General features: G+C 43.2%; 1 protein-coding gene across 1 annotated transcript in view; it reads right to left on the reverse strand.

Annotated features, from left to right (window-relative positions):
* PDE10A (phosphodiesterase 10A) overlaps positions 1-17,494 on the reverse strand; it is a 147,073-nt gene that overhangs the window by 73,224 nt on the left and 56,355 nt on the right. The window contains exon 3 of the mRNA XM_066611361.1: positions 10,686-10,717. Coding sequence (XP_066467458.1) covers positions 10,686-10,717 — 32 coding nt within the window. The remainder of the gene's footprint in view (positions 1-10,685; positions 10,718-17,494) is intronic.

Here is a 17,494-nt window from a genome sequence, read left to right on the forward strand (position 1 = left end):
ATCTAAAACCAGCATTATTACTGCAATCTTTGTGCAAGGCACTGCACAATACTCAGATATACAGCCCCTGAGTATCCTTCCCCAACCAGGCATGCAACTTCCTCTGCCTGGAGAGCTCAAGCAGTCTGTCAAATTCTGATCACAGTCTTATAATGATGATTTTCATTCTCTTAATGATGAACAACATTAAACTTTCTCCAGGCAACTTTCTCTTGATCCATTTCCTCCCTTTATCACCTTAGGTCATGCATGATGGGAAAAGGGAAAAGAGAGAAAACCACTGAAACCCAAACTGCTTGTGTAAAATTTGCCCAACAACCCCAGAATGCATTATTCCAATTGGTCAACAATTCCTCTTTTAGTCAATCCCAGACGACAAGATCATTGCCTGCTTCTTTACTACCAACCAAGCACTAATTCAAAGATTTAAAACACATACACACAGTCTCTCCTCAGGCTCCAGTGGTGAGATGAAACTAAAAAGTTTGGCGGAATGAAACAAAAAGGCATCCTGGTCTTGCAGGTGAACATGGTTTTGTTTGCTCTCTTCCTTTGACTAAGCAGCCCTGTGTGTATTGAAGCTGTTTAGAACAGCAGTTCCCAAAGTCCTGCTTGGATTTTGGGGCTTCAGTAAGTCCTTGAGGGGGCACGGACTGGGGCAGGAGGGTTGCACCAACGGCACTGCAGCAACTGGAGATCAGGGCGATTACAAGCAGCGGGGAGACACGCAGAGGAGGTGCAAGCTCCCAGACCCTCCCCAAAGCCAGAACAACCACCCAGGTAAGGGAACATGCCCCTGGGTCCCCACAGCACTGCGATACCATTGGGGCACTCATTTCTGGGCCACTCCCCTTAAGGCCCATTTCTGGTTCCCATGGTGGGTTGCAACCCACCACTTTAGGAACCGCTGGACTAGAACCTTTCAGAGACTTATTGGAGTCTGCAAGAAACCCCCTAAACTCCATCATCAGATTTTATAAAATACAGACTATCGGGGCTCCAAACAACATGACCCCTCCTCCTATTGCATTCCATCTGCATGATGAAGAGTTCTGTAGAACTCAAAAGTTGACTGCTTGATACTTTATTCATAGAATCAAAGTTCTGGAAGGGAGTTGTGAGTCAGTCATCTAATCCAAACAGTGCAGGCAGTTGGTACAGCATCCCTGACAGGCGGCCATTCAACCTCTGCTTGAAAACCTCCAGTGGGGGAGAGCCCACAACTGCACAAGGTGGACTGTTCCGGCGTCAAATAACTCATACAATTAACAAATTCTTCAAATCTAACTAAATTGACATGTGAATCACCCTAACAATAAACTAATTAAACAAAAAACTGAATCATACCCATTGATTTATCCTAGGTAACTTCCCATTGACCTTTTCTAAGTGTGCTTAAAATTTCAGCCTTGGTTTTGCTATGTGTATTTAAATAGTTCATAAATTTCACCACTTTCCAGTTACATTTGCCCACAGTTATGTACATAGTGGCAATGCTAACTGGAGAGGGCCAGTCCAATCTTACCTAAACCTACCCCCTCCACTGATGCAGCTGCATGAACAGAGCATGTGCTCCATCCCCCTGCATCACTTATCATTCCTTGGGGTCAGTGTTTTGCTCACTTCACCTCCACTGCTGTCATGGAACTCCTCAAATCTACGCCTGCTATTTTGCAAGCATAAGTCCCGGGTATGTAATAGCAGAAGAAATGGAGACGAAAGGGCCTATGATATCAGAGCACATGAGTGCCCCCAGTCCTGATGCTGATTGATCCACCTCTTTTCCCGCCCTGCCTGAGAACTACTCAATTCCAATTCCCTCATTTCACCCTGACCCACTCCATTCTGCCTCCACTGCCACTGGACCTACATTTCCTCAGTCTGACATCCAGCAAAATCCATTTTATGACTCTGTTCTGCTGTCATAAACCCCTCCTTGCACCGGCCCAATCTCGGATAGGATTAGGCCATCAGTACATCACTTTCTAATATGGCAGGATATTCATAATAAATTTAAGTAGTGTATGCCTAATTTGCAATTATTTAGCAAAGGCAACAATATTTGGAACTCTCCTTGTTCAGCTGCATACTGATACAAGCTAAGCAAGAAAAAAATCAAAATTGATTCCAGAGTCTTACCTGGGAGTAAATCCCACTGAAAGCAATTTTACTTCTGAGTAGATACACATAGGTGCACTTACATTGCACTGTAAGTGGAAAAATTTTTCACCTACTTCACCAAAGGGAAAGGTATACAAAAGCAACAATTTGCCTGAATGCAATATTTTAAAATTATTCAAGTTTAAAAACCTGAATATCATTATATTATGATTAAAATTTTAATTTTTGAAATTATAGTCCCAATTCTAAGATTATTTTTTTTAAAAAAACCTTTTCAGGATCATTGTTTCTTTGCAATACCCCTTTGCAGTTTAACAATGATAATGTTTAAGAGTGAAGCACCTGACAGTTTAACTAATAACACGCACTGTTAATTTCATTTCAACACTTGACAGCAGAACAAAGAGTGAAAGCCAACATTAAAGTAACATTCTTCAAGCTAAGAAAAAAATGCTGATTTCAATTAAAGACTAATGAATTAGAGACTATTTAGAACTTCAAGGAAATTTTTCAAAGCAGAAAGTTAGATCTCAACAATGGTACTAGTATATCAGTGATAGTCTTTCAAATCCATCTTTTCTGTGAATCCTATGGCACTACACACCATAGTCCAGTGGCTCCCAACCTGTGCACCACAGCACCCTCAGGCAACATGGCAAACTCATAGGGGTGCCGTGGGATGTCTTCTTCCAAGCTCTCCCAAGGACTGCCATCTTGGGTTGTACAAGATTTCATTCAACCCAAGATGATGGTGCCAAGGAGAGCAGGGAAGAAGAGGCCAATAAGGGTACTGTGACTATGATAAGTCTGAGAACCTCTGCCACAGTGCTTCTATCTTTCTACAACTAAGGCCCCAATCCTATCCCGTCATCAGCACCTAGGTAGCTGTACCAAAAAGGTACGTGCCACATCTTATGGTGGGTGGGACAACCTGAAGGCAAGTGGGTGATAAGTAAAAATTTTACTCTTTTTTGCATTTGTATACAGCCGTTCCTCCAACAAGGTCAAGGTGGTGTACATGGTTCTGTCCTTCCTTTTGTCCTTACAACAACTCTGTGAGGTAGGTGACACTGAGAGATAGTGACTGGCTCAATTTTACTTATCTCCATGTAAACCCAAGGTTTTTAAAAGGGCAGATAAGATCCACTATGCGGTACTGCTCCCAGATCCACACCCTCCCCACCCCCAGTTCCTTCCCCAGAATGGCCAGTTCCACCTGTTCACCACCCACAATCCACCTCTTGCATTGGATTATCCACTCTAGAGCAGATTGCCGGCTGCAGCAATGGGCTGCCGCCCTTTGCAGCAATGGCTTCAAAATGGTCGCTGATAACGTGCTGCATGCACTGGCATATGACCTGTTACAAGAGTAGAACTCTGTTCTGCTGTCAAAATGAGCCAAAGAGGATTGTGGTGTTATTGTGCCTATGGGTACATATAGTAATTGCTTATTGTTTCCATCTACACTGACAGCATCCCACTTTAAACATGTTTCTCACATAAACCAATACTCTTTGTACATCTTAGAATGTACTTTTTCATTGGCTGACATTAAAGAACTGTGCTTTTGTCCCCACTATGTAATCGAAAGGCAGATTTGTCTGTGACCATTTTAATCTTCTTCACTTTCATCTTCTCGGTAATCCTCTAAATAAGGACCCTGAACCCCTCCCTCCAGGGTCAGGCAGGCCAGGAGGCAAATTGAAAACACTATCTCAGGTGGCAGGCTTGTGGATACTTCCATGACCCCAGCTGACTCCCCCAGCAAGTTACTCATCAGGTGACCACCTCCATCCTCCTCTCATGGGCTGGGGAGGGCTTACCTCCCCCAAAACACAGAGAAGTAAGTAGAGTTCAAGGGAAAGGTGGAGGGTAGCAGCTTTTAATGGCCAGCAAAGGAAATACTGGGAGTGATGCCAGCATTCCCTTTGCCAAAACTAGAAGCAGCAGCCGCACTACTGGATGTCAGAGAAGGAGATAATATCCTCTTCCTCTTGACAAATTTCCCAAATGAGAATGGGAATGCCAGACAGGCAGGCAACCCAGTATGCACCACTGAAAATGTATGCCAGGGGGTCCACTGTGTCTGTGTACTGGCATGATATGGTCATGCTGGCAAGAGACAGGCAGCAGAATTTGGGGGGTGGAAGACTGGGGGGGTTGGGTTCAGCCTTAAGTAAGGAATTCCTTATTCAATTCTTAGTTGCAGTTATCTTCTGCTGGTAAAAATGTATGGGATCAAATATAAAATTACAGAACTGCAGTCTCTAAAAAAAAGAGAATTAAAAAAACCATACTCCAAAGACACCACTTATATAAAAAGTGGACAAAAACAAGCAAACACATTTACCTGGTCAAATAATACACTTACCACACAATCCCAGGTAGGCCAGTGGGGCTGTGCTGTAACCAGCACAAATTTGGGGCTGACTACAAGCCAGCCTGGGGCAAACCTTATAGAATTCTTTGAAAAGGTCAACAGGCATGTGGATGCGGGAGAACCCGTGGACATTATATATCTGGACTTTCAGAAGGCGTTTGACACGGTCCCTCACCAAAGGCTACTGAAAAAACTCCACAGTCAGGGAATTAGAGGACAGGTCCTCTCCTGGATTGAGAACTGGTTGGAGGCCAGGAAGCAGAGAGTGGGTGTCAATGGGCAATTTTCACAATGGAGAGAGGTGAAAAGCGGTGTGCCCCAAGGATCTGTCCTGGGACCGGTGCTTTTCAACCTCTTCATAAATGACCTGGAGACAGGGTTGAGCAGTGAAGTGGCTAAGTTTGCAGATGACACCAAACTTTTCCGAGTGGTAAAGACCAGAAGTGATTGTGAGGAGCTCCAGAAGGATCTCTCCAGACTGGCAGAATGGGCAGCAAAATGGCAGATGCGCTTCAATGTCAGTAAGTGTAAAGTCATGCACATTGGGGCAAAAAATCAAAACTTTAGATATAGGCTGATGGGTTCTGAGCTGTCTGTGACAGATCAGGAGAGAGATCTTGGGGTGGTGGTGGACAGGTCGATGAAAGTGTCGACCCAATGTGCGGTGGCAGTGAAGAAGGCCAATTCTATGCTTGGGATCATTAGGAAGGGTATTGAGAACAAAACGGTTAGTATTATAATGCCGTTGTACAAATCGATGGTAAGGCCACACCTGGAGTATTGTGTCCAGTTCTGGTCGCCGCATCTCAAAAAAGACATAGTGGAAATGGAAAAGGTGCAAAAGAGAGCGACTAAGCTGATTACGGGGCTGGGGCACCTTCCTTATGAGGAAAGGCTACGGCGTTTGGGCCTCTTCAGCCTAGAAAAGAGACGCTTGAGGGGGGACATGATTGAGACATACAAAATTATGCAGGGGATGGACAGAGTAGATAGGGAGATGCTCTTTACACTCTCACATAATACCAGAACCAGGGGACATCCACTAAAATTGAGTGTTGGGCGGGTTAGGACAGACAAAAGAAAATATTTCTTTACTCAGCGCGTGGTCGGTCTGTGGAACTCCTTTCCACAGGATGTGGTGCTGGCGTCTAGCCTAGACGCCTTTAAAAGGGGATTGGACGAGTTTCTGGAGGACAAATCCATTATGGGGTACAAGCCATGATGTGTATGCGCAACCTCCTGATTTTAGGAATGGGTTAAGTCAGAATGCCAGATGTAGGGGAGAGCACCAGGATGAGGTCTCTTGTTATCTGGTGTGCTCCCTGGGGCATTTGGTGGGCCACTGTGAGATACAGGAAGCTGGACTAGATGGGCCTATGGCCTGATCCAGTGGGGCTGTTCTTATGTTCTTATGTTTATGTAAAGGGAAAAAATTCCCCTTTCTCTAGGTAACACTGCAGCACCCCCAATGAGACTACTCAAATTGCACCACTGAAATCAGGGAACAAGGGCTAGGATCCAGCATAAGTACCAGATCCTGGCCCCGCTTCCCGCTCCCCACCCACAGAACCGTCCACCCTCGCCCATCCCAAAACGTCCCCCCAGGCCCCATGCTGGCCAAGTTCCGCCAGCGCAAACTCACCCTGCTTCAGGGACCACGTCAGCATGGGGTGGCCGCTGCACATCTGTGTGCTGGCCTATGTCCCCCGAAAGTGGCGCAAAAGTGCTTTATTACACTTCCACGACGGTCATTAGCAAGGGAGCTGTGCTGGCTGAGCTGGTACTTTGGAATGTGCCCTTAGTATCCTGATCATTTAGTTTCACTGTTAAATATTTCACATCTCCAGTAAACAATAACAGGATTCAAGAAAAGGCACCAAGAGGACACTTTTTCCAAACTGATAAATCATGGAGACTTGATCTCAATCTGTATATATAACGTAGTGTTCAAAGAGCAAGTATGAGTGAATCTATCATGTCTCTGTGATGGCAGGTGACCTGGCAATACATGCTAAGTATGGATGAGCCTGGAAGCTTCTGCTACAACCCCACCTACTCCAGTGGGAAGGGGAAATAAAATGGCAGTTGCACCAGTGAAGGAAAGCACAAGAAGGTTCCCCTGCTTACCCTCACTTCCTCTTGGGGTAACATGAAACATTGAAAGAGTGTCTGAAGACCTTCAAAGTCAAAATACTGCAGAAGGAAGAAGAGGACCTCCAACTCAGAGCTCCTCTCCCAGGATATGAACTGCATCAGGAAAATTCTCAGACTAGAGAAGAAAGTATTCTTCTCCCACATCCTACATGTTTTGGGACAGAGAAGCCACAGTTACTTTCTGTTCATCTAGTCACAAATCCAGAAGGGAGAAGCCTGCATGCAAGAAAAAAGAAAATTAGCCACAGCAAGGTCTCTAACTAGGAAAAGCTAAGCAGAGTGCTACCGAAACCTGCTTCCTAGAGTCTTCGGCAAGAACAGATTGGGAGCAGGGAACTCAGAACCCAATCCTGAGCAATTTAGCACTAGTGGTACGAGCATATTGCTGGCACAGGATGTCGCAAACATGCCTAAGCACATCTGTGTTACCTGGAGATGAGGGTCTGTTAGTGAACCGCCAGCACCAGTTGGTGCTAGCTCTCAACACCACTTGGAGGACCAGTCGGCACTCCAGCAGAGTCAGAAGATGGTAAGTAGTATCGGGGCAGGGGAAAGGTAGGGAGTGGGTGGGGGAGGAACCAGAGCAGGAAGGGGGTGGGACCAACAGAGCTCTGCTCCACTGGATCCTGACCTCCATGTCAGACCGGAAGGGCATCTCTCAACTCTGCACCGACAAAATAGCTGGTGCAGACTTGAGAAGCCCCATTGCAGAGCTTGGGGCTTTTTCCAAGGGAAGAGGCCAAAAGTCCCCTTCCCCCAAGGAGACTTCCAGCAGTTGCCACAGAGCCGCAGGATGCAGTGATAGCCACTTTGACACAGCTGCACCTGGCAGCAGCACCACCTTTAGGATTGGGCTGCTCCTCCCCTAAATAAGGTCATTTTCTAGTTTCTGTCTCCCATGTAATGGGAGAACAGGATATATTTCTCTCTCTGCCAATATCCAGAGAATAACAGATACAAAAGGGGTAGTGTAGAGAAGCATTTACAGATGCTAAAGAAAATACATAGTTTTCGTGTAAAATTCTAAGAATTATTAGAAAATCAAATGAAATGAATGACAAGAGGTATTCTAGAGCTCTGATTTTAATAGCTTTTAAATGTGAAAGCATTTGTCTCTAGAACTATATAAACATGCAGGAGAAATGTTAGGCTGATAAAGAAATGATGATGGGAGACAAACAATGAGGCAAGACAGGAGGTTAAATGTCCACAATTCCCACTCCTCATTCCTTCTTTCAAAAGCAAAAACTTTTTCATGGAAAGAACAATGTTGCATTATCAAGGAAATCTTAGGCAAGTATTTTCCATTTTTGAATGGATGATCTTTATATTATTTAGCACATCTGCACATGGGACTCCTGTAGCTTCAACTGATAATGGTATCCTAATGACAGAACAAATGGCTACTGGAATGTGAATTCACTCCAGAAATTATTGCAGAATAATTTAATTTAATTAGAGAGTCTTTTTTTCATTTTACCATTAGTCAGGTTTTTATAGCACATGGGACAAAGGTTTAGCTGGAAGAAAATTTTAAGTACTTTTCCATTTTAAAACTTTTAATATTTTAAGGTGTTTCCATCTCTGAACTGATTATCACAACAATAAGGTAATTCTTATTCAGTAATTTGCTCATAATGTATATCACTAGGGAAACCAATCATAATTTTGCAGCATTTCCAGTAACAAGAATATGCAATTTCTTCTTGCAAAAGTTTCAAGTTGACATAGGAACTGTTTTAATCAAGTATCCTCCATCACTAGGACCCAATTCATGCACCAATATATATTTATATAAATAAAAAAAATAAATCATACAGTAATCAGGCCTTTGCATTGAGAAAGATCAGCATAAGTTTGGTGCTACACACACACACACACACACACACACACACACACACACACACACACACACTTCCATGTATACTGCAGATGCCTGATCACTTGGATGATCACTTGAAGCAAGCAGTTCTTCACCCCCACGGGGAAAGAGTGAATGGATGTGCCACCCATGTAGCACAGGTCATCCCCGATTCCTTAAATTTGTTTTTAAGTTATTCCCAACCCACCACCCCACTACCTCTGCGCAGGCTCTTTGTATGATTGTATTCGTTTTCCTAACTACAGAGGTTTTAATCCTCACACCTACTGTGTAAACCACCCAATGCAATTTACACCTGCCTAAATGACAGCATGTATTTATCTCATTTTATTATTCCAATGAAATAAGGACTCAGTTTGTTTCTTTGGGATTTCTTACCAAACAATAGAGCAAGGATTTTCAACCAGTGTGCCATGACACATTGGTGTGTCACAAATGATCTGTAGGTGTGCTTCAGGATGGGGGGGTCATTTATTAATAGGGCCATTTGGTGGATATGAGTCCCCCACCTATGATGCAATGTGCCTTGTCAAGTGTCAAAAAACCAGTGGCGTGCCTTGACAATTTTAGCACCTTGTCAAGTGTGCCATCAGATGAAAAAGGTATAATCGCTACAACAGATTGTTTGGAGAGGATCACCTAGATTAGCTGCATGCTACAAAGAAGCCATAAGTAGCATTAACCTGGCAGCCACTTCTTCACTGTACAGTTTTGTTGGGAGGGGACAATTTGATCTGAAGAAGGGCTAAGAGGAAAGGGAGTACTTATCCAGACACACACACACACACACACACACACACAGACACACACCACTCAGTACTTTTACCTCAAAACTGAACACTAGAAGAGGCAAAATCATTTTGCGTGGAAGGAGTTGCAGAAATCTCTGCTTAACCACTCCCAACCACCTAATCTTTCTACGAGTGCAAACTGCCTTTTTAGAGGAAACATTGCAACAGAATAGTGGTCATGAGGGCCAAATCAAAATGGGAGTTTTACCTCACCTCTCCTGTTCCCCTGCTTTCTGCTGCCAATTCCTCCTTCCCCCACAAAACAGTCCCACATCAGGAAATGAGGAGGTGGTAACAAAGGAGGACCCACAGAGGTGTTATTGCTGAAAGGGAAAGCCCACTTGAAAATTGAGCTCTCCCATATACTGAATATGATCAAAATATGTATATTTTCTCTTCTATCATTTGCAGCTAATGAGTTCCCAAGTGAGAAAAAGTGCTTATTTGTGGTCATGTCCTGTTTAATGACATCACTTCCTGCCTAACAACATCACTTTCAGCCCTCAGCAGACATTAAGAATGCTATTCGGCCCTCTGTAGGAAATGAGTTTGACACCCCTGGTCTAGCACATGTTACCCCCTCCATCTTCCCTAAAGTGAGATTTTTTCTTTATGAGAGGGGTGAGGGAAGTGTCAGGAGAGAGGTAGGGAACCTGAGGAAAGAGGAGCATAGTTGGGCTTTTCAAGTGGTCAAGGCAAACATGAGGGAAAGCTCCTTAAGGTTTTTTTAGAGTTTGACTTGAACACACAATTTTCAGGGTGAGGTGAAGGTGGGTTCACCTTCTCTAATGGAAAAAAAGCTAAATCTTAAATAACTACTCCAAACATAAAGTATTTATTGGTATTCTATGTATATATCCTCAGCCTCTCTCAGAGGCACTAAGAGAAGATTCTTCACACTGACCATTGATCCTAATATTGGAACCTTTGAAGTATGTCTTGCAGAACTTCACTTTGGATTGTGCTGGGCACACGTACAGTGCAACAAACATCTTATGTTCTGGGCACATCTTTGAGGCGTCACCATCTTTCTGCTCAAAAGATTTTTTTTTTTTTGCACTGTCCCTTCTTTTTAGCCCTTCTACTCCTAGCCAAAGCTTTGTTACATGTTGTTACAAGTGTTCTGTGCTGTCTGCCCTTTATTTACATGCTGATGTAAATATTGTACATGAATGCTAATGTACATGAATGCTGTCATTTCAATTGTTTGGAAATTTGTTGGTGTATTTGCCAGCAATTTCTCTGGAGCTCATTCAGAATGAAATGCCCATACACAAGGAGAATCATTTGAAATAAACAAAGAGCCAGTGAGACAGTTAACTACTGGGGAACAGAGGCACAACTATATAGTACTTACTCTGCTGACTTGCTTAGGAGGAGCGGAATCTTCTGCGAAAAAAAGGAAGCAAACAATTAAATACTCTTGGGAACTTTGGTAGGATCTTATAACAAGGGCAATATTATTATAGGCTGACATGTTTTTAACTCTCAATGACTTTTGCAAAATTATACATGCATAGTTCTTTTGTGTTGCTTTCCACAGCTTTCCATGGTTTAACAAAGACATCTATTGCTTCATAATATAGTTGAACCTCTGTAATCATGGGGATCTGTTCCCAGACCCCCCCCCCCCGGGTGGATACTGAAACCCAGGTATAAGCAAATCCATTGGTCCAGCCATAGGACCTACAGTTGTGACTGGAGACATTCTCTGGTCATTGTCTAGAAGTGTTCTGAGGTCCAAAGAGACCATGTGCAGCCTCTACGGGTCTCATAAAGGCTTCTGGAGGTGCCAGAAAGGTACTTCTAGTTTTCCTAAAACCCAGAAGTGCCTTTCTGGCACCTCCAGATGACTTTCTGAGGCCTGGAAAGGCTGCATGCGACCTCTTTGGGTCTCCAAAGGCTTCCCAGACATGACCGGAGAACATCTCTGGTCACATCCAGGAGTTCAAGTCTGGCCCTGCATCATAGGTTCGGAACTTGTGAGTTAAATCCATGGGTTCTGAATCTAGGATAAAAAGGCTGAACTTGTATATTTATTTGCTTTTTTTTACTGCATATCATTTTCAGAAAAATAGCTTTAACAATATTCAATAGATAACGCAATTTAAGTTACATTAACAACTTGCAGTTTGCATTAGGACAAAACAGTACAATCCACGTGCACCTTGCAGGTGCCAGATTTCTGAGCACCTGCACCTCTTGAAAAAATATCCATACATAATACTGCAGAAGACACTTTAGACAATTTAAATAATCGTATCAGAAAGGCAAAGTTGTCCACTCTTTCCCAAATGCCCAGAGGATCCTTAGTATAAATAATGTTTACACTGGGTCAGTGGTTTAATGTAAAGCATTTTAGGACAGTGATCATACAGGAGATACCAAGGGAACTAATATTCATTTGTTTCTCATGCAGGTGACGATTCTATTACCCACAATGAAGTATCAGATATAGAAAAATATATAAGGAGGGTTATATTGTATAACCAACTGGATGTTTCTGAATAGTGATGACAGAGCATCTTAAAAATAATTACAGGTGGAACCTTTTCATTCACAGAGGTTCTGTTCCTGGACTTCCTGCAGATACCGAAAACCATGGATAACAAAATCCGCAGTTTTGTGCACCACCTCACATGGCCTTTCCAAGGCTTAGAATGGTGTCTGAAGTGGTTTTTGAACAACTTCCGGCAAAACCAGAAGTCGTCTGAAAACGTGCGCCACTGCGTGCAGCCTCCCTGAGGCTCAGAAACCTCCCAGATGCAACTGGAACAAGGTTCTGGTTGCATCTGGGAGGTCTGTGGGAGGGGGGTGCGATTTGGGAGTTTGGCCTTTGTGGTGGGGCAAATCAGGGACCTCTAATCTACAGATAAAGAGACCCCATCTGTAATGCAATCTACCAGAGATACTCATAAGCTCGGATTTTAACAGAATGCTTCTGAGTCTACCACTAATAGAAATCACTGGGCCCACTTTCTAGATTTTCTTTTTTTTTTTTTTTTACAGCCGAGATATTGCATGGGTCTTTCCAGATCCTCACTCCAGATTTCTTGAAGAAAAAGTGAACTGGCGGACAAGTGGCAGCAGAGAGAAGAAAGAGTCCGGGAAATGGGAAGAACTCACACTGGTACAGTGGGTAGATAACTATTCCTTGAATTATTCTATGTAAGGCTGAAATTCAATTTTTAATTATTCATATTTTACTGTGGTCGATTACACAGGCCTACAAAATTGAGAGTCAGAAAAGTTTTTCCCAAACTTTATGGTGCTTTGTTATGAATTTGGGGTGCTGATTCCAAAAATGGCATCTGTTTTGCCCTACCACGTCTAGTTTTGGAGATATAGTATAGCCTCATTAGTGAATGGTTCAAGCAGCTTCCTCATGAGGAAGCCATGGTGTAGGCTTCCTCATGAGGAAGCTGCTTGAACCATTCACTAAAGAGGCTATGCCGTGTCTCCAAAACAGATGCCATTTTTGGAAATGGCACCCCAAATATACCCAGAAATTGGTGTAACGTTTAAGGAAGTAAAATGTGTGTTGGTCTGTGTTATTTTAAATTCTCCTCAATGTGGCCTGTTTAGATATTAACATGATCAAAACATACAGAAAAAAATAGAATAATTTAGTATTAATTTTGCAAAATATCAATTAGCACCATAATGTTCAAACTGGTTGGTACCAAAACCTGCACAAAAGCAACAAGTAATTTTTCCTACAAATTTCTTGGATGCAAAGAATGGAAAAGCTCACTTCTACTTACAAGGAGAGGTTGGACTACCCACCACCTTCTGCCATAATCCAGATACAAATAAAACTCTGGAGAAAGCATTAAGGAGGTATCTCCTCTAGCAACACTCGGCACCTTTGTAGAAATGCCCTACTGCATCCATATGTGCAAAAATCCCTACCCACCAGATATACAGAATTACGTACTGCATTCTAGAAAGGGGAGATGCTTGCCAGTCTAGGGTAGAGGTGTTTGTTTCCAGTGAGTAAGATGGGATTACATCTTAAATTTTACTGAACACAATGGACTTACTTCTGAGTAAAATAAATAACACCATTTTCAAACACCTCTAGTCTAGGGCAATACGCAGGAGAGTTTCAAGTTCCTGAGTACTAGTCCATAGGTCAGGCAAACTGTGTGGATTTGGTTCAATAATGTAAGAACAAATTGGAATTGTCTGTGTATTTGTGTTCACTATACTGTAAAATCTTTGGATTGATTTCAAATTGAATGCACACTTTTGCATCTCCTTTGCATTTGCCCTTCGTTGATCAATATACTGTTCTGACTGTTGCACCTTTATGTGGCTGCTTTCACCAGTATGCATTGAAGTTTCTTTTATAGAGAAAAATCCTGAACAATAACTCAGAAGCACAAGAAAAGCAAGGAAAGCAAACTTGTGTATATTATCTGTTTTCATTGCTAATCTGCCACAGAATATAAAATAGATTAATTTACTGGCTCAGTTTCTTGTTTCTAGGTTCCTGAGGACACTGAAAACAAAACCGACTTTTACTGAACTTTGTAGTACAATCCTTAACATCTGCAGTGTACTCAAGATTGAATAGTTCTCTCTTTTCAGACCAGCTGACAAGGGAAACAAAAGAAAATGTCCTTTGGGAATTATCTACTAACGTCAACAAGGGTAAGGGGATCATTAGCAACAGAAATGATAGGTTACCACATGGGAGAGAGCAGTGATCCGGTGTGGAACAGATTTACGTCAAGGGAACTATTTCATTCTCTCTCAAGGAACCCTACTGTAACTACAACATACGTACATTTGTATTAGAGACGTATTTTATTTATTCTCCTCTAGGGATTGAAAATATTACACTGAGAAAATGTTGGTGTGTCCTGTGGATAAACACAAGCACTGGAAAGATTACAAGAACATACATTCCTTGGAATCATATTCTACCTTCTTCTAAAGTTCCAACTACATGTGACAGCAGCAGGCTGATTGTTTAAACAAGTGCATGCCCCAACTATGCATAAAGCAAAGGTTGAGACATCTAATTTTTAGAGCAAAAGGGGCATGTGAGTGCAATCCTCCCATCTGGATAGATTCTTTAAAGCATCTCCTTACCATCTGCTTATGTCCCCAGAGTCTGTAACACTTGGTTCTCCTCAGCCAAACTCACTAACAGCAGTGAAGAAAAGTGCTTTAATAAAAGTTCTTGAGAGGAAAGACAACAGTGAGGTAAGTTTGTTTTAAAGCCACTCAAGCTGATCTTGTGGCAAGGAATTTCACAGACTAATTGTTTAAGACAGTGGTACTCTAACTTTTGCAGCCAGTGGCTCCCTTGACCCCCGTGGCTGTTGGCCATGACTCCCCATCATGTTCCTGAGGGCTGGAAGTGACATCATTAAACAGGAAGTGGCCAGAAATATTAACTATATTAAATATATTATATTTAATATTATATTTATTAGAATATTAAATATATACGTATTAACTATATATAATCGTTAGGCACTGCGGAACGTTTTGGGACACGCGGGGCCTGAACAAGAGGGACGGGCTCCACTTGAACCAGAATGGAACCAGACTGCTGGCGCATAACATTAAAAAGGTGGCAGAGCAGCTTTTAAATTGATCCCTGGGGGAAGGCCGACAGGAGCAGAGGGGCATCCGGTTCGGGACTCCTTAACCCTATGGGATGAGGATGGGGAGGTTAGAGAACAACAGGACAAAGGCAGAGTAGGAGAAGAAATTGGGAAAGGTAGCGTGATGGGATGTGATAGACGGTTTGGCACAATGAGAGGATGCGGGGACAAAGGAACGAATAAGCAGCCCATCCTGGGGCATTCCGTGTACAAATGCTTTTATGCGAATGCCCGAAGTCTCTGAGCAAAGATGAGAGAACTGGAATGTCTGCTGACAAGGGAAAACATTGACATAGTGGGCATAATGGAAACCTGATGGAATGCAGAGAATCAGTGGGATACCGCAATCCCGGGCTATAAACTCTACAGGAGGGACAGGCAGGGGCGTGTTGGAGGTGGGGTGGCCGTTTATGTTAAGGAAGGGATAGAATCCAGCAAAGTAGAGATTGAAGGTGGGTCCAACTCCACCGTAGAATCTCTGTGGGTTAAATTACCAGGCTTGTGCAGCGATGTAATACTGGGGGCATACTATCGTCCTCCAGACCAGAAATCGGATGGGGACCTTGAAATGAGAAAACAGATCAGGGAGGTAACAAGGTGGGACAGGGTTGTAATCATGGGGGACTTCAATTATCCTCATATTGACTGGGTCAATTTGTGTTCTGGTCACGATAAGGAGACCAGATTTCTTGACGTGCTAAATGACTGTGGCTTAGAGCAGCTAGTCATGGAGCCCACCAGAGGACAGGTGACTCTGGATTTAATATTGTGTGGTACGCAGGACCTGGTTAGAGATGTAAATCTTACTGAGCCATTGGGGAACAGTGATCATGCTGCGATCCGTTTTGACATGCACGTTGGGGGAAGAATACCAGGCAAATCTCTAACAAAAACCCTTGACTTCCGACGGGTGGACTTCCCTCAAATGAGGAGGCTGGTTGGAAGGAGGTTGAAAGGGAGGGTAAAAAGAGTCCAATCTCTCCAGAGTACATGGAGGCTGCTTAAAACAAAAGTTATAGAGGCCCAGCAGATGTGTATACCAACAAATAAAGAGGGTTCCACTAAATCCAGGAGGGTGCCCGCATGGCTAACTAGCCAAGTTAGAGAGGCTGTGAGGGGCAAGGAAGCTTCCTTCCGTAAATGGAAGTCTTGCCCTAATGAGGAGAATAAAAAGGAACATAAACTGTGGCAAAAGAAATGTAAGAAGGTGATACAGGAGGCCAAGCGAGACTATAAGGAACAATAAAAGCTTCTTCAAATATGTTAGAAGCAGGAAACCCGCCAGAGAAGCGGTTGGCCCTCTAGATGGTGAGGGAGGGAAAGGGGAGATAAAAGGAGACTTAGAGATGGCAGAGAAATTAAATGAGTTCTTTGCATCTGTCTTCACAGCAGAAGACCTTGTGCAGATACCGCTGCCCGAATGTCCCCTCCTGACCGAGAAGTTAAGTCAGATAGAGGTTAAAAGAGAAGATGTTTCAGACCTCATTGATAAATTAAAGATCAATAAGTCACTGGGCCCTGATGGCATCCACCCAAGAGTTATTAAGGAAATGAAGAATGGAGTTGCAGATCTCTTGAATAAGATATGCAACTTGTCCCTCAAAACGGCCACGGTGCCAGAAGATTGGAGGATAGCAAATGTCACGCCTATCTTTAAAAAGGGAAAGAGGTGGGACCCGGGAAACTATAGGCTGGTCAGCCTAACATCTATTCTGGGTAAGATGGTGGAAAGCCTCATCAAAGATAGGATCTCAAAACACATAGACGAACAGACCTTGCTGAGGGAGAATCAGCATGGCTTCTATAAGGGTAAGTCTTGCCTCACAAACCTTATAAAATTCTTTGATAAGGTCAACAGGCATGTGGATGTGGGAGAACCCATGGACATTATATATCTGGACTTTCAGAAAGCATTTGATACGGTCCCTCACCAAAGGCTACTGAAAAAACTCCACAGTCAGGGAATTAGAGGACAGGTCCTCTCATGGATTGAGAACTGGATGAAGGCCAGGAAACAGAGAGTGGGTGTCAATGGGCAATTTTCACAACAGAGAGAAGAGAAAAGCGGTGTGTCCCAAGGATCTGTTCTGGGACTGGTGCTTTTCAAACTCTTCATAAATGACCTGGAGACAGGGATGAGCAGTGAGGTGACTAAGTTTGCAGACGACACCAAACTTTTCCGAGTGGTGAAGACCAGAAGTGATTGTGAGGAGCTCCAGAAGGATCTCTCCAGACTGGCAGAATGGGCAACAAAATGGCAGATGCGCTCCAATGTCAGTAAGTGTAAAGTCATGCACATTGGGGCAAAAAATCAAAATTTTAGATATAGGCCCGATAGGTTCTGAGCTGTCTGTGACAGATCAGGAGAGAGATCTTGGGGTGGTGGTGGACAGGTCGATGAAAGTGTCGACCCAATGTGCGGCGGCAGTGAAGAAGGCCAATTCTATGCATGGGATCATTAGGAAAGGTATTGAGAACAAAACGGCTAATATTATAATGCCGTTGTACAAATCGATGGTAAGGCCACACCTGGAGTATTGTGTCC

This window comes from Tiliqua scincoides, chromosome 1, assembly GCF_035046505.1.
Source record: "Tiliqua scincoides isolate rTilSci1 chromosome 1, rTilSci1.hap2, whole genome shotgun sequence".
Lineage (NCBI taxonomy): Eukaryota > Metazoa > Chordata > Lepidosauria > Squamata > Scincidae > Tiliqua > Tiliqua scincoides.